The 26,489-nt window shown below is 44.0% G+C and overlaps 1 protein-coding gene across 2 annotated transcripts in view; it reads left to right on the forward strand.

Moving 5' to 3' along the window:
• The window catches only part of LOC141111199 (CMP-N-acetylneuraminate-beta-galactosamide-alpha-2,3-sialyltransferase 4-like), an 84,480-nt gene that overhangs the window by 32,058 nt on the left and 25,933 nt on the right, over nucleotides 1-26,489 (forward strand). Inside the window, exons 3-7 of one of the 2 annotated variants that reach the window (XM_073603283.1) lie at nucleotides 1,570-1,641; nucleotides 11,462-11,559; nucleotides 16,477-16,540; nucleotides 18,722-18,817; nucleotides 25,723-25,846. In XM_073603283.1, the coding sequence (XP_073459384.1) occupies nucleotides 1,570-1,641; nucleotides 11,462-11,559; nucleotides 16,477-16,540; nucleotides 18,722-18,817; nucleotides 25,723-25,846 (454 nt within the window). Of the gene's footprint in view, nucleotides 1-1,569; nucleotides 1,642-11,461; nucleotides 11,560-16,476; nucleotides 16,541-18,721; nucleotides 18,818-25,722; nucleotides 25,913-26,489 lie in introns of both variants that reach the window. The other variant, XM_073603282.1, reaches the window with a different exon arrangement.

Here is a 26,489-nt window from a genome sequence, read left to right on the forward strand (position 1 = left end):
AACATTTTTCTGCCAGTAAATACCTTATACAGCCCACTTCCTGTTTCTTGTCTGGTCACTAGCCTAGGCTTGTGACATCATGCACAGCCCTCGCTCTCACTCTCGTGAGAGTTTTCCAGGAAGGGAGGGGGGACGAGTCATAAGAGGGCCAATGAGAGTTGCAGAACTGGAGGTGTGCCTCTGTGTGTCTGTGTAAATCCGGGAAGGGAACAAGCAGCAGCTTCAGCTGCCCACAGTTAAAATAGGTGCAGCCAGACTCAGTGGATTTCTGCAGCATATTTGGCAAGTACAGAATCACAGTATATATAAAATAATATGCAAAGTGGTTGAAGGGAAGCTTCAGAATGGCAAAGATGTTTTAATTACAAACTACATGTAAGCAGCAAATACATGAACTTCACAAAAGGCCAAAGACACAGACTTCATAGAAACAGCCTTCAGTCTTTGTCTACATTAGTGTAGCGGTACCCCTGTAGAGGCTGCTGAAAGTTTTGGCCCACCTGTCACCCTGCCCAGTCTGGCATTCACTTCTCAATTACATTGGAGACAATGAACAGTCCATGTGCTTGTTTTTGGTATTTTATTGATGTATTAGAACTTGGCTGGGTAGAGGAATTTATGAGATTCAAAACAAACAATAGGCTGATTGTATAGCAATCAATTGTAGGATTGTATAGCAATCAATTATTTGGACAGCTATATACACTCTGTTACTCCAGTCTCCTCCATCACAACTCTTGCTTGTAGACTATTACGCTCTCCAGCACATCTCTTACGTCTCAGGCACAGCTAGCACAAATTTAGGTCTGATATTGACTCAGTCAGGCCTCAGCAATTGCCTTTTACAGGCAGCACTGGCCCCTGTAGTGTAGCAAAAATAGAATAGGAAGACATCACAGTCCTTACTGCTGGCTCTGCACCCATCCTAGACTGCACTCTCCCAGTCCTCTCAGGTGTGCCTCCCCAGTCTTCCCGACTGTGCCTGTTACTCACCAGCCCAGGTGGTTCCCTCCTGGAGACTTGCCCGGCAGCACTAGCTCTTGCTGTCCTCTCTGATTCCTCCTGTGCCTCCTGTTCAGATCCCTCATGGGTTCTTGAAAGGATCCGTCCTGCACCCGAGTCCCAGGGTCACTCCACTCCCCCAGACTGGGGAGCTCCTTGAAAGGCCCCGACAGCCTAGTACTCTATCCTCAGTTCATTCACCTAACAACTCTGCCCCAGATGGGCTGACTTGGTATTTCAAAGAGGCCTGCCCCCTGCCAATCCTAGTTGGGGATTGGTCATGGCTCCCTGAGACACCCCAGACAGCTCCACCTCTCTTCCCCTCCTCTTCTTGTAGAATCCTCTAGAAGAAAAAGGCAGGTGACAGTGGAGTGATGCTGTCTGTGAGTCATAGCTGCTACTCAGAGCCACTCCCAGCCCTCACAAATCAAAACAGGCCTAGTTTCCAGCTAGGCCTGCCTAAATTTGCCTGCACTTACAGAACTCTAAATTCTAGCACCTACAGTACCTATGTAGAGGGTGCTACATTAGATCTAATGTGTTTTGCTGGTTTGTACTTCACAACAGATCATATCAGCATATACTGGGGACATGCACTCCAGGAGATGTGGCTTCTAGAGCATCTGCTGTCATTAGCAAGTAAGTATGTAGATTTAAATAAAACTATTTTCTATATGAAATAAACATAAAATAATAATTTTATGAACATTGAATCAGAATAAAAGGTCTGAGCTTACTGCATTATCTATACTCAGAACACTTTATATGACTAGATTTGGTTAATTGTACAAAGCTTTCCTCCTTTCCTCTCTACCTTCTATTTATCCTCAGACTCCCCCCTCTTTCCACAAACATTCTTTGATCTTTGCTCCATACACCTGTAAGCAGGTGCTTAAAGAAGGAATTTTCATGTTATAAGAGTTGTTTGTTCTTTAACAGGTTCCAGATCAGCCGCCGCAGTTATACTGTGGCAAGTTGGTCTGGCTGCACGAAGCGTTGTAGCTATACGTCGCGTGCGCACCCCTGCCGGCCACGACGATTGGATTCGATCAGGAACCAATCTCCAGGCCCAGGCCAATGAAATCTGGCCTGGACCTGGTGATCGGTCTTGGCGAACGAGATCCTTCCCCTGTCGTGTAACTGTAAACACTGACAGGAGAAGTGATGTCATCTCTCCTCGTGTCGGTCTTTTCCGTTCCAGACTGAGGAGAGATTGAGGAGATATAGTATAGTGGGTAGATAATTAGTAGTTATTATAATACAAGTAATCTTCCGCAGCAACCCAATTCTTCCAGAGAGATGCACTTTATTAACTTCCAACACAGAACAAAGTCTTGCAACACATGACAAAATCCAACAGTAAATGTGACAACGAATACTAGCCTTCAGAGTCCCATGTTTCCTAGACCTGTGCCTTCATAATCATACAGAGTGAATAGGCTGAACGCCAGGTTATATTCCCTATACACTGAATGGCTGAGCAATTTGATTGGCCGTTTCCATTAGGCCTTTGATCTGCTTCTGTCTTTCAGAGTGACAGGCAATGACCCTTAGCCGTAAACCGCTGCAGTCATAAACTGCCCTAATTTGCATTCTTGTATATTAACATTAACATAGCCTAGAGTCACTATCTTTCCCCTTTGATATGTGGAGTAAATCTTGTTTGGCCACTTCCCCTTTGATCAACAAGTCCCCTTTGATATGTGTAATTGAGTTGGCTCGGACAACTCAACCATTGTCAACTGAAATCTGGCCTGGTCAATCTTGCTCTGTATGTGTACATATATATATAATAATAATATAAAATCCCACATAAATCTACCAACATATTACAACAGAGATAACATCTAATAGTAAGTGCACCAACAGTACACTGACACCAAGTCACGTAGGCACACATTTCACCCCCTGATCACCCCCCCAGTTAACCCCTTCACACCCCCTGTCACCCAGTGCAGCATTCAGATTTTTTTTTTATTGCTGTACTGGTGTCATTAGTGACACAAATCAGTGTTAGGGTAATTAGTTTTAGGCCCAGATAGGTCTAGGGACCCCCCCTAATAAAGGTTTAACCCCTTGATCACCCCCTGTCACCAGTGATCACTGTATAAGTGTCACGGGTGACGCAGTTTAGCTAGTTTTTTTTTTTTTTTTTTATAGCGTCAGGGCACCCACTGTATATTACATAACAAAGGTTTAACCCCCTGATTACCCGGCGGGTGATCAAAGTTAGGTTTTAGCATCAGATAGGGTCTGCGACACCCCAAGCAGCGTCAGATTAGTGCCAGTAGCGCTAACACCCACGCACCATACACCTCCCTTTAGTAGTATATTGTCTGAAAGGATCGATATCTGATCAGATCTGTACTAGCGTTCCCAGCAGTTTAGGGTTCCCAAAAACACAGTGTTAGGGGGATCAGCCCAGATACCTGCTAGCACCTGCGTTTAGTCCCTCCGCCCAGCTCAGCCCACCCAAGTGCAGTATCAATCGATCACTGTCACTTACAAAAACACATAACTACAGCATTCACAGAGTCAGGCCTGATCCCTGTGAACGCTAACAGTTTTTTTTTTTTTTTTGCAGCATTTGAAGCAGTCGCTGACAGTCAGGTGCTTTTTTTCTTGTGAGTCTCACTAGTGTACCAGTAAATTTAGAGACCAAAATGTCAGATCGAAAATACACTAATGAAGAGGCTTACATGTTTCTGAGCATGACAGATAGTGAAGAGGTAGTCACTCATCTGTAAGATTCAGTCTCAGAATACGATCCTGTAGACAGCAGCGGCACCCTGACAGATAGCTCTGACGACGTAGTTGTGGTCCCTGCCAAGGTCAGGCGTACCAGACCCCGATCTTCTTCGGCTGTCGTTGAGGTGCAAGAACCGCAGGTCCCTCATATGGAGCAGAGAGCCAGTGCTAGCGCCGCTCATCCTTCTGGTGAACTGGCAAGCACCAGCGGCATAGTACAACCTGGTCATACATCCAGCATTGCAGCAACACTTGGTGACGTGGCAAGTCCCATAAGTGCAGTTCAAGCGGGCGAGGTGGCAAGCACGAGTACTGTCCCGCTGCCACCAAGAAGAAGACAAAGACAGGCCCATCGAGCCCATAGTGCCCTTCATGCTACATTCGCCAATCCTAACTGGGAGTCCACCACTTCTGCAGCACCCGTACTTACCCCATTCACTGGCCAACCCGGAATTCAGGTGGAAACAGTTGATTTTACGTCTCTTAATTTCTATTCGCTGTTTTTCACCGAAGATCTCTATTGTGGACCAAAGCAATTTGTATGCTGGTCATACCATCGCCACTAATCCCCATTTGACCCTTGCCAGAGATTGGAAACCAATTACGGTTTCCAAATTGAAGACCTTTCTGGGCCTATCCCTCCTCATGGGCATAACTAAAAAGAGTGAGTTGCGGTCATATTGGTCCACTGACCCAATTCACCATATGCCAGTGTTCTCTGCCTCCATGACCAGGACACGATACAAGCAGATCTTGCGGTTCATGCACTTCAGCGACAATGAACTCTGTCGTCCCGGGGGGGGGGGGGCCTGGATTTGATCGGCTCTACAAAATTCTGCCCCTCGTAAACCACTCCGACCAACAGTTTACAGCCTTGTTTACTCCCGATCAAGTTGTCTGCGTTGATGAGTCCCTGATTAAGTTTTCTGGCCGCTTGCCTATCAAACAGTATCTTCCCAGCAAGCGTGCTAGATACGGGGTCAAGATGTACAAGCTCTGTGACAAGGCAACAGGCTATACATATAGTTTTATGGTTTACGAGGGAAAAGATAGTCACGTAGAGCTGGAGAACTGCCCAGACTACATAGGGAGCGCTGGTAAGATTGTGTGGGACTTGGTGTCACCCTTATTCGGAAAGGGGTACCACTTGTACGTGGACAATTACTACATGAGCGTGACACTTTACAGTCACATTTTTGATTATGGAATTGGGGCATGTGGCATCGTGCGATCTAATCGCCGGGGCTTCCCCCAACGGCTTGTAGAATCCCGACCTAGACGGGGGGAGAGAGCCTGCTTGAAGTGTAATAATTTGTTAGCAGTGAAGTGGAGGCATTCACTGAATGTTTTCGTTCTGTCCTCCCTTCACACAGATACGACAGTCCAAATTCCTATGGCGACTGGTGTACAACCTTAATATGGGAGGGGTGGACCTCAACGACCAATTGTTGGCGCCACACCTAATTGCCCTTAAGGCCAGACGCTGGTACAAAAAAGTGTCTGTATACTTACAGTACCTGACCACGAGAATGTGTTTCCAGCGCGACGGCGACTGGGTACTGTACATCTCGCGCTGGCTGCAATAAGAAAAACACATTTTCCTATTGCAGCCAGTGTGAGAAAGAATTCCCCTCCAAGAGCATACCAGGTCCTTAGGTCTGGTATGGATTCTAAGAGGAACCCCCTACGCCGAAAAAAAAATGGTGTGGGGGTCCCCCCAAAATCCATACCAGACCCTTATCCGAGCACGCAGCCCGGCCTGTCAGGAAAGGGGGTGGGGACGAGCAAGCACCCCCCTTTCCTGACCGGCCCGGGCTGTGTGCTCATATAAGGGTCTGGTATGGATTTTTGGGGGACCCCCACGCCGTTTTTTTTCAGCGTAGGGGGTTCTCCTTAAAATCCATACCAGAGCTAAGGGCCTGGTATGCTCTTGGAGGGGAACCCATGCCGGTTTTTTATTTAAAACTTGGCGTGGAGTTCCCCCTCATGATTCATACCAAATACATGTCAGCAAAGCTTGTCGCTCATTGGGAAAGGAAAAAAAAAAACACATTTTTCCTTTCCTGATGAGCGAGTCAGCTCGGCGCTGGCTCCCGCGACAGGGCTCGCAGGTGTCTATCTCACCGATAACAGCGGCGAGAGTGACACAATATCGAGGTCACCTACTGTATTTCAATTGGCTCTGCTGAACGCTTTCGTGCTATAAAAAGCTTCAGGACAAACTGGATCCTTCTTCAAATTCCAGGAAGAGATCGTCACAGCCCTTCTGTTTCCAGATGGTGCTATGACCCACCTTCCCAACGCAAATGCAATCAGCCGGCTGCATGAGAGGCATTTTCCGTATGTCCTCCCTGATAATCCTACCCAAAGTACACCCCAAAGAAGATGTCGTGTCTGCAGAAAACGTGGATTTAGGCGTGACACCTGCTTTTATTGTCCCTCCTGTCCTGACCAACATGGTCTCTGCATCAGTGACCGTTTCAAACACTACCATACACTAGTGGAGTATTAGCATAGGGTACAGCACTACACAGTCCTAGGGCACACTAAAACAGGGTTTCGAAAGATGAGATGGCCATCACATTTTGAGAGACCCTAATCTGCAAAGTTCAGTTTACAGTTTTTATAAAAGTGAAAAAAGTGAAAAAAAAACAAAAAAAAAATTATAAAAAAGCCAAAAATAGTTGGTTTTATTTTTCTTTTCTCTCTCTCTCTATTGTTCTCTCTCATGTTGGCTCTCTACTGTCCGCTCTATTGTTCGCTCACTATTTTTTTATATCTATTGTTCTCTCTCTGTTTTATTTTTACTATGTTTTATTGTATTTTCTTTGCAGGTATGGTATGTCTTAGGCCTCATGTACACTGAGGCTGTTAAACGGACGTTCAGAGGTAGTTGGACGTTTTTTTCAACTGCCCCTGAACTCATTCAATGTTATCTTATGTGAATACCATGTACACAGTTTTGTTTACAGTCATTTTTAGGCAGTTGCGTTTAACAGCCTTTCTTTGAAGGCAAAAAAATGAGTTCAGATGCCAAATGCGGCTAAACGCGGTACCGGCATTTAGCCGCGTTTTCGTTTATAAGAGTTTTTAAAGGTGCCCCATTTTTTTTACATTAAAAATCTCAAAAATGATGGCAAATGATGAAAAACCATTAAATTTTTTTTTTTTAAATTGTAATTGCTGGCAATGATTCATAGACCATTTATATACCCTAATGAGCCCTTGATCCAATCCAATACACCACTAGCATTGCTGTTAACTGAAGTATAATTGGAATTTGACCCATATGTTGTTAGATTTGAACAAGCAACTTGTGGCAGATAACGTGGCAAGTGGACAATCCACAACTTGTAGCAGGTGATGTGGCAAGTGACAATCCACAACTTGTGGCAGGTGACATGGCAAGTGACAATCCGCAACATGTGGCAGGTTACGTGGCAAGTGGACAATCCGCAACTTGTGGCAGGTGACGTGGCAAATGACAATCCACAACTTGTGGCAGGTGACGTGGCAAGTAGAATGGACAATCCACAACTTGTGGCAGGTGACGTGGCAAGTGGACAATCCGCAACTTGTGGCAGGTGATGTGGCAAATGACAATCCACAACTTGTGGCAGGTGATGTGTCAAGTGGACAAGCCGCAACTTGTGGCAGGTGACGTGGCAAGTGGACAATCCGCAACGTGTGGCAAGTGACAATCAGTAACTTGTGGCAGGCAACGTGGCAAGTGACACGCTAAATACAAGTATACTGCTGCTCTCTCAGCTGCTGCTACTCACTCTGGTCTCACAAAATGGCTGAAATAGTTAATAATACAGTTTTTTGAGCTTGGGGAGAGTCTTATGATGTTATCTTAACTAAATGCTTCTAGATGCAACACGGCTAAACGGGCGTTTTAAACGATGGTTTCAAGGTGTAAAAAAAATCGTTCAGAGGACTTTGCCACAGTGTCCCATGTACATGGACCCTTACTATTAAGCCCCATACACACATTGATCGGACATTCCGACAACAAAATCCATGGATTTTTTCCGATGGATGTTGGCTCAAACTTGTCTTGCATACACACGGTCGCACAAAGTTGGTGAAAAATCCCATCGTTCCGAACGCGGTGACGTAAAACACGTACATCGGTACTATAAACAGGGCAATAGCCAATTGCTTTTGTCTCTTAATTTATTCTGAGCATGCATGGCACTTTGTCCGTCGGATTTGTCTACATACGATCGGAATTTAAAGGATCGGATTTTGTTGTCGGAAAATTTTATAGCATGCTCTCAAACTTTGTGTCGGAAATTCCGATTGAAAAAGTCAGACGGAGCCCACACACGGTCGGAATTTCCGACAACCAGCTCCGATCACACATATTCCGTCGGAAAGTCCGACCGTGTGTACAGGGCATTATACTGTAATGTAACTTTCTTTTATTGTTAACCATCATTTGCTTAGCAGGTACGCCATTCAGCTGCAGCACGGGTTTATTTATTCTGACAGCAACAGTGTTTGCTCCCACGATACGCAAAACCGTGACTCCAGTGCTGTCGGAGGTGATTTCACCACCACAGTTAAAAAACAAAAGAGTATATATGCCGAAGCATGGGAGCAGGGGTGGAGGAGCAATTTGCTCCCAACATTAGGGGCTGATTGCCCCCATGCTTTGGGATATTTTTTTAGGCACAGATTGCGTTAAAAAAGGTTTTATTTTTACTATGTTTTATTGTATTTGCTTTGCAGGTATGGTATGTCTTACTCATATACTGTAATGTTACTTTGTTTTATTGTTAACCATCATTTGCTTAGCAGGTACGCCATTCAGCTGCAGCACTGATTTATCTATCTTGACAGCAACAGCCTTTGCTCCCACAATACGTAAATCAGCGACTCCAGAGCTTTAGGAGGTGATTTCACCACCACAGTTAAAAAAAAAAAAAAAATGGTGCATGTATGCCCATCATTAGAACTGGGTGGTTGACGGATGGTATTCTAATGGTGGGCATACCCACCGATCAGTCTCTTTTTCGTTCAACCCACAGGCTGGATGAAAAAAAGAACATTACAATGTATGCCCAACAAGGACCAGCGACGTATTGGTATGTTGCTGGACTTTGAGTGGTTATACCAGAATGATACCTGCAGGTTTAGGTATCATCTTGGCATCATTCTTTTCAGCTGTGCTTTTCATGTAAGAGGCTAATTAGCTTCTAGACTGCTTTTACAAGCAGTGGGAGGGAACGCCCCCCCCCGTCTTCCATGGTTTTCTCAGGCTCTCCTGTCCCAACAGGTAACCCAAGAATGCAGCCTGTGGTTCCGCCAGCTGACCATAGAGCTGATCAGAGGCCAGAACGGCTCCAATCATCTCTATGGCCTAAGAAACCAGAAGCTACAAGCATTTCATGACTTAGGTTTCGCCGGATATAAGCAGCGCCATTGGGAAATTGGGAAAGCATTTTATCACACCGATCTTGGTGTGGTCAGATTCTTTGAGGGCAGAGGAGAGCTCTAGGGTCTAATAGACCCCAATTTTTTCAAAAAAGAGTACCTTTAAAATAGTAATCTGTAAACGCGTTTAAAAATGTATGTAGTTTGTCGCCTCTGCACGTTTGTACACAATTTTAAAGCATGTCTTGTTTGGTATCCATGTACTCAGCATAAGATCATCTTTTTTATTTCATCAAACATTTGGGCAATATAGTGTGTTTTAGTGCATTAAAATTTTAAAAAGTGTGTTTTTTTCCCCAAAATTTGCGTTTGAAAAATCGCTGTGCATATACTGTGTGAAAAAAAAAAAATTGCAATACCCACCATTCTAATCTGTAGGGCATTTGCTTTAAAAAATATATATATAAGGTTTGGGGGTTCAAAGTAATTTTCTTGCAAAAAAAAAAAATTTCATCTAAACAAAAAAGGGTGATTAGAAGAGTGGGTGATGTGTGACATAAGCTTCTAAATGTTCTGCATAAAATGCCAGGACAGTTCAACCCCCCCCCCCCCCAAAATGACCCATTTTTGGAAAGTAGACACCCAAAGCTATTTGCTGATAGGCATGTTGAGTCTATGGAATATTTTATATTTTGCCACAAGTTGCGGGAAAATTAAAATGTATTTATTTATTTTGCGTGTGAAATTACACTGCAAAATACATTCTTCTGCTTCTCCTGAGTACAGGGATGCCACATGTGAGACTTTTTGGGAGCCTAGCCGTGTACAGGACCCCGAAAACCAAGCACCACCTTCAGGCAAACCAATAAATATACGCTTATTGACATTTTTTTTACCAAAGACATGTGGCTGAATACACTTTGGCATAAATGTATGACTAAAATTGAGTTTATTGGATTTTTCTTATAGGAAAAATTAGAAAATATTTTTTTTCAAAATGTTCAGTCTTTTTCCGTTTATATCGCAAAAAATAAAAATCGCAGAGGCAATCAAATGCCATCAAAAGAAAGCTCTATTTGGTTACATCATTGCATGACCGTGCAATTACCAGTTAAAGCAGTGCAGTGCCAAATTGTAAAAGTGCTCTGGTCATTGAGCAGCCTAATCTTCCGGGGCTGAAGTGGTTAATTGCTATTATCTAATGTTCAAAGTCCGATTACAACTTTTCCAGTTACAGCTCTGCTGCAGTGTATTTTTTTTTTTAAATAGTTTTTATTGCGCACATAAGTATTAATCATACAGTACATCAGACAGGGGTTACATCAAGATCAATGAAAAAAACAACATACATCAATAGCAATAACATTGTACATATCAATGTTCTCTTAACTGAGCACATCAGGTCTCTACCCCTATCTTACACTGGAGTATATGTGCTTTTCTTTTTTTTTTTTTTATAAAAAACATTAAACCAGAACCAAAACCAGTCAGATAACCAAAGAAAACCCTTCCATCCCCTCGGGATGTCTGCATTCAGTGTTGTGTTCGATAGGATACAAGAATCCAACTCTGTCCACATTGAGAGAAGTATACTCACTATCTTCCCTCTACCATAGATTTAAAATTGAAAATGATCTTAAACAGTCTAATGGTCTATCACCCCTCCTCTTCCAACGTGTTTTCAGAGTCAACCCACTGAAACCATACCTTCCTAAACTTCTTGGGAGCCCCTCTAGCTTCGTAGATCATTTTATACATCAGCACATCTGCGTTTATTATTTTTATCCACATCCCCAGAGTCAGCTGTTCGTCATGTATCATTTTATCCGTAGAGAAGATAACAAACACTAAATATGTGTCCAGTACCTCCTGCCACAGTTCTTCCGACAACTCCGGGACAACTGCTGCAGTGTATTTATTTTTAAATTGTTGAAAGGTTTACAGCAATACATGTCAGATTCAAACTCTTCCCTATTCAGTCCAAAAAGAAAATGCTTCTTTAAAACACCAACTGTTTAGAAGAATCTCCTTGTAGATTATTATAAAGTTGACCGGTTAGGTACCCCAAGGTGCACAAGCTAGCAGAAGTGCAAATGCTAGAACTACCTTTCATAATTGTCCAGTCAATTTCCATACATCTCTATGGGAGGCTATCATGCTATACACAGATGTATTGTTAACAAGATTAATATTCACTACAAGCTTCCTGAGCGTTATTGTACACAAAATATAAATATAGTACACCAGCAGAACAATGACACCTATGTAAGTTTTCTCTAAATGGAAACCATAAATAATTGTTCATGCAATATTATGTGTTATATTTCAGTTATTCCAAGGACCACCCTGTCTTTCTACAGCTTAGTGATTATTTCTGGGTGAAAAAAACGTCCAGATTTTCCTTGCCGTATGGCACAATGGGCAGCGGTAAGCAATAACACAAAATCGATTTTGTCCATGTTCTATAACCTTAAATACTGCATGTTATGACCTATGTCAAAACATTCAAGATAGATGCAATCAACTGCTGAGTACAATGTTGTGTCCCAAGTTCAATTCTTTTTTTTTTCTATACCCATTAACACTATCTACATGGAGTCTGTATATTCTTGAAATGTCTGTATGTTCTTGAATGTCTGTATAGCTCTCCTCTATGTGTTCTAGTTTACTCCAATGACCCAAAAACATATGTAATGCCTCGTACACACGAGTGGACTTTCCAGCAGACTTGGTCCAACGGTCTTTCCGCCGTACTTTCCGGCGGACTACCTGAACGGACGGACTTGCCTACACACGACCGGACTTTCCGGCAGGCTAGGTCCGCCCGTCTTTCCGACGGACTTTCGCCGGAGTTACGGCGGACTTTCAGAATGAACGGACTTGCCCACACACGGACAAGTCCGGTCATTTTGAACGTGACTCAGGTAAGGCGGGACTAGAAAAAGGAAGTCAATCTTGCCGCTTTTATCAGCGAGATTGACACCTTGCTAGCCCCGTCGCGGGGCATACCAGGCCCTTAAGTCTGGTATGGATTTTAAAGGGAACCCCCTATGCCGAAAAAACAGCGTGGGGTCGCCCCTAGAATCCATACCAGACCCCGATCCGAGCACGCAGCCGGGTCGGTCAGGAAAGGGGGTGGGGACGAGCGAGCGGCCCCCCTCCTGAACCGTGCCCGGCCACATGCCCTAAACATGGGGGGGGGTGTGCTTTGGGGGAGGGGGCGCCCTGCGGGTCCCCCCCACCACAAAGCACCTTGTCCCCATGTTGATGAGGACAAGGGCCTCTTCCCAACAACCCTGGCCGTTGGTTGTCGGGGTCTGCGGGCGGGGGGCTTATCGGAATCCGGGAGCCCCCTATAATAAGAGGGCCCCCAGATCCCGGCCCCCCACCCTATGTGAATGAGTATGGGGTACATGGTACCCCTACCCATTTACCTAGGGAAAAAGTGTCAACACACTACACAGGTTTTTAAAGTAATTTATTAGACAGCACCGGGGGGGGTCTTCTTCCGGCTTCGGGGGTCTTCTTCCGACTTCGGGGCTCCCTCCGGTTCCTCTTCTCCCGGCGTCCGGTTGATTCTTCTCCGCTCTCTCTGGCCTCTTCTCCCGATGTTCCAGTTCTTCTGCCGGCTCCTCCGCTGTCTTCATGCCGCTCTTTTGCCAGCGGAGGCCCGGACTTCTGGGCTTCTTGGCTTCTTCCGATGTTAATACGACGGTCTCTCTGGCTGGAAAGCTCTCTGAGCGCTCCGATGTGACTTATATAGGCAGAGCCCCCGCCCCCTTATGCCGTCACAGTCCCTGGGCATGCTGGGGACCCCAGATCCCACCCCCCCGTGTTAAATGGTAACGGGTACATTGTACCCGTACCATTTCACAAAAAAAGTGTCAAAATGTTAAAAAAAAAAAAGGACACAGCTTGGGGACAAGTCCTTTATTAAAAAATAAAAAAATAAAAATGTCCCACAAAGTCCATTCATCTTCTTCTATCGCTCCACTGACAGACTGAAAAAAAAAAAAATGCCACCGATCCGCCTCCATGGGAGGCTCCTGCTCTCTGACACGTCCTCGCAGGTGACAGTTCTTATATAACTGAGGGCGGGGCCACACGGTGACGTACCTGGGTGACCCCTCTGACGCACGGGGACTTTCCCATGGCTTCCTGTGGCGTCAGAGGGGGACGGGGCCAGCCATTTATGTAAGGGTTGGGCAAGGGTTGTGGGGATGAGGCTTACGTAAACGGGGCCACCCGTTTACGTAAGGGCAAGGGTTGTGGGGATGAGGCCCTTGTCCCCATCAACATGGGAATAAGGTGCTTTGGGGGGCTACCCCAAAGCACCCTCCCCATGTTGAGGGCATGTGGCCTGGTACGGTTCTGAAGAGGGGGTGCTCTCCCATCCCCCCCTCTTTTCCTGCGGCCTGCCAGGTTGTGTGCTCAGATAAGGGTCTGGTATGGATTTTGGGGAGGGCCCCTACGCCATTTTTTTTTACATTTTGGTGCAGGGTTCCCCTTAATTTTCATATCAGACCCGAAGGGCCTGGTATGGCTTTTAGGGGGACCCCCACGCAATTTTTTTTTAATTTATTTTGGTTTGGGGTTCCCCTTAATATTCATACCAGACCCAAAGGGCCTGGTAATGGACTGGGGGGATCCCATGCTCTTTTTTTCAATGAGTTTTATCTATAGTGCCGAGACCCGACAATTCATTACAGCTGCGATCAGTTTTTAAAGACAATTTTTCCTTTAGAAATGTCATTTTGCTGTGGTACTGTTCTAAACACGGGAAAACTGTGCTACTTTACAGGCATACTATAGACACCCCCAGACACGATATTTAAAGGAATATTTCATTTTTATTTTTTCACTTTAAGCATTAAACAAAATCACTGCTCCCTAAAATATGGGCTTTTAAATTTTTTTTTTTTGCATTGATACATGTCCCCTGGGGCAGGACCCGGGTCCCCAAACACTTTTTATGACAATAATTTGTATATAAGCCTTTAAAATGAGCACTTTTGATTATTCATGTTCGTGTCCCATAGACTTTAACGGTATTCGTGTGTTCTGCCGAATTTTTTGCCTGTTCGGTATGTTCTGGTGTGAACCGAACAGGGGGGTGTTCGGCCCATCCCTAGTACTCAGTTATGTAGAGTTTCAAAAACTTGGGTTTTCAACCTGTCAAGTTAGAAAAGAAATGGTATGACTTTAAAGCTGCATGTCATTACTCTTAAATGGTCTCCACCAGTTATAAATGTCAATGTAAAGTTTTTAAAGCTAGTGCAAGATAAACAACACTGTTTATGTAGCTTAAAGTACTCAGGTTAGAAAAAAAACATGTTTAAACCCAATTTCTACTGTTATAAGTATGTTTATTGAGTGGCATTCATAAATGGAACTTGATAAATAGTCATCTGGTGGACAATCCACCTGGTAATCGCTGTCTATGAAGTGGTCATTAGACACTGTACCAATCCGATCCAAGGGGCTAGGTACAAATGCAGTTGCTGTGATTGGTCATCACCGCAATTACATGGTACTACAGTATTTACAGTGTTGATCCTTCCTCTTCCCCTACAACAGGGGAAGGAAAGAGACCAAGTACTTGTGAATGTGGAAACATGAATGGAGCAGCTGCAGATTCATTCATAATGTTTCAGTGACACTTTTTTTTTTTAACCATTTCATGTCCCTTTTCTTCACCCTGCCACTACAGTGTATGTGACCAATACATTAACCACGTCAATTGCTCCTATCTCTTTGTATGACCTTTACATTTATTGTATCAAGTGCACCATTCTCAAGTTCCATGTGTAACCCTCTCAATACCAGCATGCTTGTTTTTTTTTTTGTTTTTTTGGGGGGGGGGGGGGTTACTACACTATCCCTGCATTTTTATTTTAACCACTTAAGGAGCATCTTTTTGAGATATGCTGTTTACAAGTTAAAAACAGGTTTTTTTTTTGCTAGAAAATTACTTAGAACACCCAAACATTATACATTTTTTTTTCTAACACACTATTCTAGAGAATAAAATGGCGGTCATTGCAATACTTTCTGTCACACTGTATTTGCGCAGCGGTCTTGCAAGCGCACTTTTTTTTGGAAAAAAATACACTTTTTTGAATTAAAAAAATAAGACAACAGTAAAGTTAGCCCAATTTTTTTTATATTGTGAAAGATAATGTTACGCCGAGTAAATTGATACCCAACATGTCACGCTTCAAAATTGCGCCCGCTTGTGGAATGGCGACAAACTTTTACTCTTAAAAATCTCCATAGGCAGCGTTTAAAAAATTCTACAGGTTGCATGTTTTGAGTTACAGAGGAGGTCTAGGGCTAGAATTATTGCTCTCGCTCTACTGATTGCAGCGATACCTCACATGTGTGGTTTGAACACTGTTTCCATATGTGGTCGCTACTCACGTATGCGTTCGCTTCTGCACGTGAGCTTGGCGGGACGGGGAACATTTACATTAATTTTTTTCTTATTTATTTTACCTTTTAATTTTACACTGTTCTTTTTTTAAAAAAAATCGTGTCACTTTTATTCCTATTACAAGGAATGTAAACATTCCTTGTAATAGAAAAAAAGCATGACAGGACCTCTTAAATATGAGATCTGGGGTCAAAAAGACCTCAGATCTCATATTTACACTAAAATGCAGTAAAAAAATAAAAAAAATTGTCATTTAAAAAAAAAAATGGCCCTTTAAGAGCTATGGGCAGAAGTGACGTTTTGACGTCGATTCCGCCCTGCAATGTTATGGTGACGGGTGGGGGCCATCTTCCCCTCACTCGTCTCCATACCCAGCAAGGAGCAACATCCGATCACCTCCGCCGCTACCGGCGGCTCCGGTAAGCAGTGGAGGGCGACGGGAGCCCTCTCCCACCGCAGATAAAAGTGATCTTGCGAATCCGCCACAGAGACCACTCTTATCGGAAAGCGGACCACCGGCCGAAGAAGAGGATACCGGGGTTATGGCAGTTAGCTGCTACCATAATAACAATATTCCTTTAGGACGCATATCGGCGTGCGGCTGTCCATAAGTGGTTAAGAGAAAAGGGTAACTATTTGTTCCTTTTTATAGTAAAACACAAAAAACACAGCAGTTGTTAAATACCACCAAATTAAAGCTCTATTCCAAAAAACGATAGAAAATTTTGTTTGGGTACAGTGTTGCATGACAGAGTAATTGTCAGTCAAACTATCACACTGAAAACTGAAAAGTGGCCTGGTAATGAAGTGGTATTAAATGATGGTGCTCAAGTGGTTAAACATGATACAAATGTACACTAAAAAGCAGTTGTAAAACCATATCCATAACCAACTTGTCTACTTTTTTTCAGAAAAAAAAATTATGCAGGTGCTGGCTGCTGCAAATCACTACCACATCCCACAAGAGATTGTAAGGTAATGTATATTTATACATCTGCAGAGACTTGTTTAAAAATGTCTTGCCTGCTATACATTTCAATATTACAGGTTGGTATTGGCACAGGCATGAATAAAGCTTTCTGTAACACTTCACATTATAGAACAAATTCAATTTTGAGGATAAATTAAATTTCACTAACTTTTACAATAACAGTCCAATTGATGCCAAGCCCCTCCTCCTTTACTAAATGTGATGTGGTTGGTATTGCACCACCATTCCCCACAATTGTAGAAAGTAAAGTATTTGCTCCTGCCATAGTGGAGGGACAATAGCTCATGCCACACGGGGTAGATTCGTGAAAGACATTTGTGTTGTTTACGTTAAGGTCATACACTTTACCTCATCTTAGTTTTTTTTTGTTCTTTTTTTTTTTTAAGAACAGAGATCATTTTTGCTTAACATCCCTCTACCAGTGTTATTTCTGAATGACTGGGATGTTTCCCACCAATTTTTTTTTTTTTTTAAGCCTTGAACTCTCTGTATTTATTACTGTGATGCAATCAATTCGCAAATACAGTAATAAATATGCTGCTCTTTAGCTTTTTTTCTTTTCACTTGCTATGTGCAGCAAGGGTTAAAATAGCTTTTTTTTTTTTAATACATGTTAAAATGACATATGCAAATATTTACACAGAACATACAATATAAAGTATATGTTATACTATAAATGAACAATAAAGTATGGATGGAGGTGACCAGATGTTGCCATAAACAGAACAGGTCACTAACTCAACATTAATAAAATACGATCACAAATGTAAATGCCTATTGCACAACACATATCAGGTATCTTCATGCAAGCTAGAGGTAGAATAATTATTTTATAGTGATCATTTAGTTTAACTCTAAATTGATGATCTGTAAAGGTTTTTAATGCTTTGCAACTTTGAGGTATCTTTGTTTTTCAAGCAAAAACAATGTTGATCCTTAAATATTTGTTTATGAAGTCATCACTTTAACATATTCATGACCACCCTACTGTAAATTATCATCTTTACAAGAAAGTTAATGAATTGCAAACACTGTGCCAGAAAGCTCTGGAAATCTCCAAATATCTAGCATCTAATACACACACACTTGTTTGTAGACCATACAAACACTGATGTATGTATCAAAACCTACCAAAACTGTGTCCCGTATTCAGAATATTGAATTCATTTGTTAATAAGGCAAGCAGTGTAAGTACCTGGCGCCCGGTTCACACTGTTACAACATACGCTCCGACTTTGGGAGCACATCGCACGACGTGTACAAATCAATGGTTCCCTATACAAGCCGTCTTAACTGGTCCAACACAAGTCAGTCCGACTTTGAAAAGAGTTCCTGCACTACTTTGGTCCGAATTTGGTCAGTTTTGCAGCCCATTCAATATCATTGAAGTCAGATCAAAGTCGAATCATCGTCCTAACCACCCGACCTGGTGATTACAGCAGCAGGAAAGGGAATTATTGTCACACTGGGATTGTTTTGATTGGTCAAAGGACAAGTCGGACTGTCTCAAAGTCTGAGCAAAATCGTATCCTGTTTATTCAAGGCGGAGATGGAAGTAGGACCGATGTCGCAGGGCAAAGTCGGTTCGACGGTCTTACAACAGTCGTGTTGTACCAGTGTGAACCCGGCCTGAATGGTATCAGTCTTTTGTAATCCTTTGTACAGCAGAGCTTAGACTGGGAGAAGGAGAAGCAGCAAAAAGAGGTGGATTATTTCACTATCTAGTCCAGTGTTTCCCAACTCCAGTCCTCAAGGCACCCCAACAGGTCATGTTTTCAGGGTTTCCATTATTGCACAGGTGGTTTGATCAGTTTCACTGCCTTAGTAATTACCACGACCGTTTCATCTCAGGGAAATCCTATAAACATGAGCCATTGGGGCGCCTTGAGGACTGAAGTTGAGAAACACGGATCAAGTCACAGGCTGGGGCAGGTCAATGACAGCCTAGACTCAGAGGAAGTTGGTTGAACAAAACTGGTTGTATCTTTTATTGTGCTATTTATTTTAATCTAGTTAGTTTTGGCTGGAGTTCTGCTTTGACATAATAAAGGCAGCTGGGAAACTGAGTCTATGACAGCTGTAATCTCCGACTCTTCCTAAATAAAGCCTAAATTGTTCATGTAAAATACAGTCATATACAGTAATCCTTGTTTTCTATTTATAAGGTTGCAGTGTAAGCGTTGTATTGTGGTTGGGAGTGGATACCGCATGAAGAACAGCTCTCTGGGTTACAATATTAATAAATATGACATCGTTATCAGGTGAGAAAATTCCCCAAAAAAAATATGTTTCAAGATAACACCATTGTTGTCCTTAGTAACTCATTCTCAACAGCACATAGTCAGGGCATGACAGCTGACAAATTTGACCATTTACATGGGTATTCAGACCTGGTTTTTATAGTGGCAAAGTTAGAACATGTTGTTGACTAGCAGCTCTCCTATGGAACATAGATTGGACTGGTTAGGATACCTGTTATGATTCTCCACTAGATAGGTGGTGCCAGCAGCATATGTACACAGCTATCCTACTGCCCCATTCCCATTCAAATAAACCTTCTAGGTCAGCAGAGCCAGCCATGCAAGTCTGAGATCAAGTCTTTAGTGCTTGGAGGATTTGCTGACTTGTAGACAGTCAGATTAATCTGAAGATTTAATCATCTTCTATTATCAGCCTTACGGCCCTAATCAATAATACATTTCTGATTGGGGGGTCGTCTAATGGGGACACCACTTCTGGTGATCTGGGGGTACCCAAGAGATTCCCGTAAATTTTCCCCTCTTTTCCTGTTTTGGGTATGGGGCAGGAAGAGAAGGTAAATCTCCCCAATGTGACACAGATGGTAAAAATATACCTTACAGGGGTTATAACCCTCCCTTACTCTTAATCGAAAATGTAAAAAATGTTGCCTATAATTCAACTTTAATCTGATTTGTTGTTATGGGTTGCTGCCAGGCCCGGACTGGCCATGGGGTAGACCAGGGGTTTGCCCAGTGGGCCGGGGCCGCCCGCTCCATGGCATGTTGATGATCAGGCCACACAGGAGGTAAGCAGCAACCACGGCCTGGACAGGGTTAACACAGGCCGCGGTCTGCCTACCGCTATGCAGCCATGCCTGTGTCTTCTCTGGCGGAACTAGCTGCTGCATGGGCTGAGCTGTGTGTATCTCCAACACACAGCTCAGCCTCAGAGCCAACGCTGACAGTTCCTCTCTCTGCTCACACAGACTGCTCCTCCTCCTCCAGCCATGGGTGTCTGCATGGTGGGGCAGCGGGGGGGGGAGGTTGGGAGAGCTGCGTGCTGCTGTCAGGATGTTTCCCCCACTCGCCCCCCCCTTCTCGGCATGGGAGAAGAGAATGCTTCCTGCCTGTTCTTCCCTCCCCATCGGCCACAGCGGAGGGCCAATCAGAAGAGACTACAGGGGCATCATGGGAAATGTAGTCCCAGAGATTGGTGGCCCAATTGTTCTCAGCAGGGAGCAGGCTACAGCCCCCAGCATGCACTCTGCTGGGGGGAAAAGAGAAAACCCGGAAACAAGCTGAGGAGTGCTACACTGCCGCAGCTACAACAGGAGACATGGAAAAATAAGAGGACTGTGCTGGGGGAACTAATAGCCCCAGCACCACCAGAGAGAGCCACACTGTACCCGCACCACCAGAGAGTGCCACACTGTACCCGCACCACCAGAGAGTGCCACGCTGTACCCGCACCACCAGAGAGTGCCACGCTGTACCCGCACCACCAGAGAGTGCCACGCTGTACCCGCACCACCAGAGAGAGAGCCACGCTGTACCCACACAACCAGAGAGAGCCATGTTGTACCTGCACCACCAGAGAGACACGGTGTACCCGCACCGCCAGAGAGAGAGAGAGAGCCCCGCTGTACTCACACCACCAGAGAGAGAACCGCGCTGTACCCACGCCACCAGAGTAAGCCACGCTGTACCCGCATCACCAGAGAGAACTACGCTGTACCCACACCACCAGAGAGAGAGCCACGCTGTACCCACACAACCAGAGCCATGTTGTACCTGCACCACCAGAGAGAAAGACAAGGTGTACCCGCACCGCCAGAGAGAGAGAGAGCCCTGCTGTACTCACACCACCAAAAAGAGAGCCACACTGTACCCACACCACCAGAGAGAGAACCGCGCTGTACCCACACCACCAGAGAGACACGCTGTAACCGCACCACCAGAGAGCCATGCTGTACCCAAACCACCAGAGAGAGCCATGCTGTACGCACATCACCAGAGAGAGAGCCACGCTGTACCCACACCACCAGAGAGAGAGCCACGTTGTACCCACACCACCAGAGAGCCATGCTGTACCCACACCACCAGAGAGAGGCACGCTGTACCCGCACCACCAGAGAGCCACGCTGTACCCGCACCACCAGAGAGAGCCACGCTGTACCCGCACCACCAGAGAGAGCCACGCTGTACCCGCACCACCAGAGAGCACCACGATGAACCCGCAGCACCAGAGAGCACCACGCTGTACCCGCAGCACCAGAGAGCACCACGCTGTACCCGCAGCACCAGAAAGCACCACGCTGTACCCGCAGCACCAGAGAGCGCCACGCTGTACCCGCAGCACCAGAGAGCGCCACGCTATACCCGCACCACCAGAAAGAGAGCCACGCTGTCCAGCACCACCAGAAAGAGAGCCACGCTGTCCAGTACCACCAGAGAGAGAGCAGGTCAGTGTCACTGGGCAGTGTGGGCACAATAGGAGACAGACAGTACTAGCATTGTATGGCCACAATAGGACTGGGGCACTGTAATATAAAGGGGACTGCACTATAGTGGGGCACTGTGATCATTGCAGTGCCCCTTTATATCACAGTGTCTGTGATTGGCTGCTCAATCTATAATGCCCGGGCCTATTTTTTGCCCCAGTCCCTGGTTGCTGCAGTCTGATTTTTGCTTTTTGGAATAGATTCAGCGTTAAATTCCCTTATCACAAAGTCGCAGAATGCAAGGATTCTAAAACCATGTTCCCCAAGACCAAAATTATGTATAATTTCCCTGTGGCTTAAAATAAATATGTTACATTGAAAAAGGTGGCACATTCATGAAAACAATCTCATTGTCAAGGACTGACCCCTACTCTGCAAAACAGGACTGTACAAATCCCAGTCAGCAAACTTGAAAAAGTGTTTTTGCAACTGGGATACAGACCTACCTGTAGGTGATAATTGTACTCCAGCACTCTGCTTTATGTGACTTGCTCAAAGTGGCAGCAATGGTGTTTCCATTGAGCACATTGTGGAGACACCCAGGAAGGTGAGAGATGTTGCTTCTCCCATTTTCAGAAGTCCCAGAAGTAGTGCAGTTACAAGGGATCCTTGTGTTTGTCCCTGAGATCAGAATCACCTGGCCTCCTCTCTGCTTCCTGCCTGGGCCATCCCAACTGATACCACATTAAGATCTGTACAGCCTGGAACATAGAGAAAGGCATTGTGAAATTCTGATATCATGTTACCTCCTGAACCTATACACAATGTATACACCCCCCCCCCCCCCCCTTTTTCATAGAGTTTATATACATCAGTGTTGAAAATGTAGCCAGGTGTTTAGATAGAAACAGAGAGTAATTTACGACTGTACTGCAGCGCTCAAGCAGAAGGAGCTCAACAGACTTCTTGGTTGACAGCATTGAATCACAGGAGATGAAGTTGGGGAAAGGAACTTTACTGTGGCAGTCTATGGACCATTGAACTATAATTCCCAATGTGAACCAGGTATAAGGGGAGGAAGAATTGTATTTTTCACAGGCTAAATACCAAGGGAATACAGAGGGACTTTCTCTTTTGCTCCTGTGTGCACATCAGCCTGCTACAAGCCTGCAGCCATGTGCTGAATTGCTCCAGCCAAATCCAGAAGTGAGCTGACATCTGAAAAGCATGACCCCTGTTGCTGTGACTAATGAGAGGACACTGATGCCATTAACCTGTTGCTGCTAGCAAAGATTGAACACACAGGGACTGGCCATCTAATTAGCAGCAATTTTTACTGCATGCAGACTTTACTGGGATTGTACCACCGTAAGACTGGACACTAAAGTGGGGGCTAAAGTTTGCCCACTAGGATAGTTGCATTTGACACTTTGTCTATTGTCCATAGTAAGAGGAACTTCTTTAGGGAGTTATACACTTTATCACTGCCATTCATATAAAGTGCACTCTAAAGTGGACTACTATTTACAGAGGAGTTATCGCAGAATTGATTATCATCACTGTTACTGTTTTCTAATGCCATTACGTATTGCTGATTTTGTGGATTACCAGGTTTACTTGGCACAGAACTCCATTCTATGTTAATGGAAAAGGGAAAGGTCCTGGAAGTGGCATCATCTCTGCAAAAACACCTTTGGAAGGTGTCAGCCTCAGCCTGAGCTCCAACCGGGCCACACCCCCAACATGTTTCACTCCACCCACAGAGCTTGAGTCATGACTAAGCTCTGTGGGCGGAGCAAAACATGCTGGGGGCGTGGCCTGGTTGTAGCTTGGGCTGAGGCTGTCATATACCTTCTGATGGGATATTGCAGGGATATTCCAGGACTTTTGCCTTTTCCATTAGATGTCTAGAGCTGGGTGAAGCTCTGTCCTTGTCTGCAATCCAAGAGGTTGCTACATAAGAGGACCCGGTGGAGCCTTGAGTGGCACCTGACAATTTAGTTTGGGTCCATTCTATGCGATTATAGCCTAGTGAACAGTGATTGACCTAATCCTTTACTTACTCATTTATGTGCATACAGCTATTTACTGTAACCCGTGACAATATATTGGATTCATTTACCACTAACCAGTCTGATATTTGCTTTCTTATACCGACTCTATATTTGTGCTCCCAGTAGCAGTGCAGTATCCATTTGCTTAACCTGGTGTGTCAGTGAGGCTGAGGTTGTTTTCAGAGTCGAGACAGAAGAACAGAGAACCCAATCTACCAAGCGGTTCCTGCAGAGGCTGCCCTACAGAAAACATTGGTCACCAGATCAGGATGAGGACTAGAGAAAACTCACTGGATAATTCTTGTTACACGGGAGAGCAGTACACAGCAAGTGCCTGTGTGAGGCACAGGTCCGTGAGGTGGAGTTTTAGGATTTACTATAATAATTAAACACTATGCCACCTATGCCTACTTAAACGGTGGATTATTTGGTTGAGGGAGTGTATACGTGCTGTGGTTGGGGGGGGGGGAGGAACCTGTATCTGTATATATGGCTGCCATGGGGGAGGTGTGGTGACAATGCATACAGCTCAAAGCTGGGTTTCTGTGGGCTTTTAACTTTTGGAGCTTGGTTCTCGATATTGGAAACATTTGACCGAGCTTGACCCAAAATACACATAAACATGCACAATGTTTGACATAAATATGTATGTAATAAAAAATATCAAAGGTGAAAAAACACTCTGATCCTAGCGCTCAAATAGAAAAAGAATGTTTGATGTACTTCTAGCTGCTGTTAAAAAAAAAAAAAAACAACTATGTTAGACTAAATGTATACTTTCTTACAAACAGTAAGTATTAACAGCGCTTATAATGAATGTTCATTCATACTAATGATGTCATTAAGTGCTATACCCATCCATCGCTCGGCATTAAACTCGTGGTATCAAAGTTTAATTATATAATAATATTATCAAAGACAATCAACCAGGATCAATAGTATTGATCCTATTACAAATTCAGCAATAATATGGGTGCAAAAATAAAAGTGACAAATTAAAAATTTGAAAATTAAATGAATGATAAAACAGGTGCCAGATGCCATAGATCAGACTAGATGTGCAGCATGTTGAATATATCCACAGACGTCAGAAAGTGATAAGTCCCATGCACGTGTGAAATGACAATAGCTGGAGATGACATCTAATATGAATCCAGTGTACTGTCCTCAAGATGATAGACCTTCACCATATCATCTCGTGGTCAGCCCCTTTTGCATATATGCTTACCAAAAGTATGGATTAGGAAAGCCTGTAGTCTCCTTCACTGTAATGCTCCGCTCTACAACTGCAGCTAGTAACACTCCGTCATGCTCCGGACAATCACTTAGCACCGTTGTATCTGTTTGGATGAAACATTTCACAGGTAAACCTCATTTTTGGAGGAATTGGGGGATAATCTAAAAGGGAAGCTGAGGATTGCTGGGAATACCCCACACTCAAAACATGTGTCCTCTGGGCCCCTGCCACAATTCCTTCCGGTGGGTTTAATGTCAGCTCAGGACCTAGTCACCTGAGGGAGCCCATTTCTGGTTGTTGGGCTCCCTCAGGTGACTAGGTCCTGAGCTGGTCACCTGAGCTATTGTCATTTCACACATGTATGGGACTTATCACTTTCTGACGTCTGTGGATATATTCAACATGCTGCACATCTAGTCTGATCTATGGCACCTGGAACGGTTTTATCATTCATTTAATTTTCAAATTTTTAATTTGTCACTTTTATTTTTGCACCCATATTATTGCTGAATTTGTAATAGGATCAATACTATTGATCCTGGTTGATTGTCTTTGATAATATTATTATATAATTATACTTCGGTACCACAAGTCTAATGCCGAGCAATGGATGGGTATAGCACTTAATGACATATCATTAGTATGAATAAATATGTATGTACAATCATGAAAGTATTGGCAATTAAATGCTTTTAACCTTAACCTTTCTTAACCTTTCTTCAGCAGCTCTGCAAGGATTGGCTGTTCCACACCTCAGCATGATTTGGCATGCTGAAGTCATGTGGTTACTTTCCTGTCTTTTCACTGGATGTTAGAGATCATAGCAGAAGTTCAGTGTAAGAAATACACAGGAGAAAATGAATATTGACAAGGGGAGTGTAGAGGTGGGCGGGGAGTCTACTGACATCACGACTCCACCCACCGAGCTCCAGACAACAGACCCACCCACAGAATCTGTAGTTTTTCGGGTCTCATAACAGACAGAGGGGAGACATTTGACAGGTAAAGATACATGCAGGAGGCATGTATATCCTTATAGATAACCCCTATGGCAGTAGTTTAGAAAGGATGACATTGGGTTTACATCCACTTTAACGTACAATTTAAACTGAAAGAATGCACACCTTCAAAAATCCCATCTGGTGCTACGAAATATTTTTGACCTATTCTACAATCCACACATTTCCTTCACAGGATGAATGATGCCCCAGTCCACAATTATGAGGAAGACGTTGGCAGCAAGACAACCTTACGCTTCTTTTACCCAGAATCTGCTTTTTCTGACCCCAAGCTGGACAACAATCCAGATACATTAATGGTATTGGTGCCATTTAAGAATAATGATATTCTATGGATGAAAACCTTAATAAACAATGAAAAAAGGGTGCGTGACACTATAATATGTACTTTCAGTATCAAGCAGGGTTTTTTATTGTTCAGATAGGAAGGCAATTTTGAGCAGGTAAATCAGTCAGCCTTTAACCGGTTTCCGCCTGGCGTATGGCATAATGATGCCGATGGGAACCTCTCATTGGTCTGGGCGGATGCCATTTAACATAGTAACCAGGTGATGACTGATCACTGTACCAGCCCGCTGTTGATAACATGTGACCGCTGTAACCAATCACAGCAGGTCACATGACAGTTGTACACAATGAATGACTTCCTTTCAAGCCATCCATTGTAAAACAATTGTGTTGCTAGCTGTGATTGGTTAGTGTGATCACATGGTACAGACTGGGCCAATCACAGCCCATCTGTACCATGTGATTAGCTCTGACCAATCACAGCTAATGAAACTGAATGAATCAATGTCGTTCAGTAAAATGCTTGTATATAGCAATGTAATGCAAACAATGTGTAAAGAAAAAAAAATACTGATCACTTCCCCAGAGTAGTACAATGTTACTATGGTAACATTATATTGCTCTGGTCAAAGTGCGTAAAAAAAAAAAAAAAAA

Source organism: Aquarana catesbeiana, linkage group LG10, assembly GCF_042186555.1.
Source record: "Aquarana catesbeiana isolate 2022-GZ linkage group LG10, ASM4218655v1, whole genome shotgun sequence".
NCBI lineage: Eukaryota > Metazoa > Chordata > Amphibia > Anura > Ranidae > Aquarana > Aquarana catesbeiana.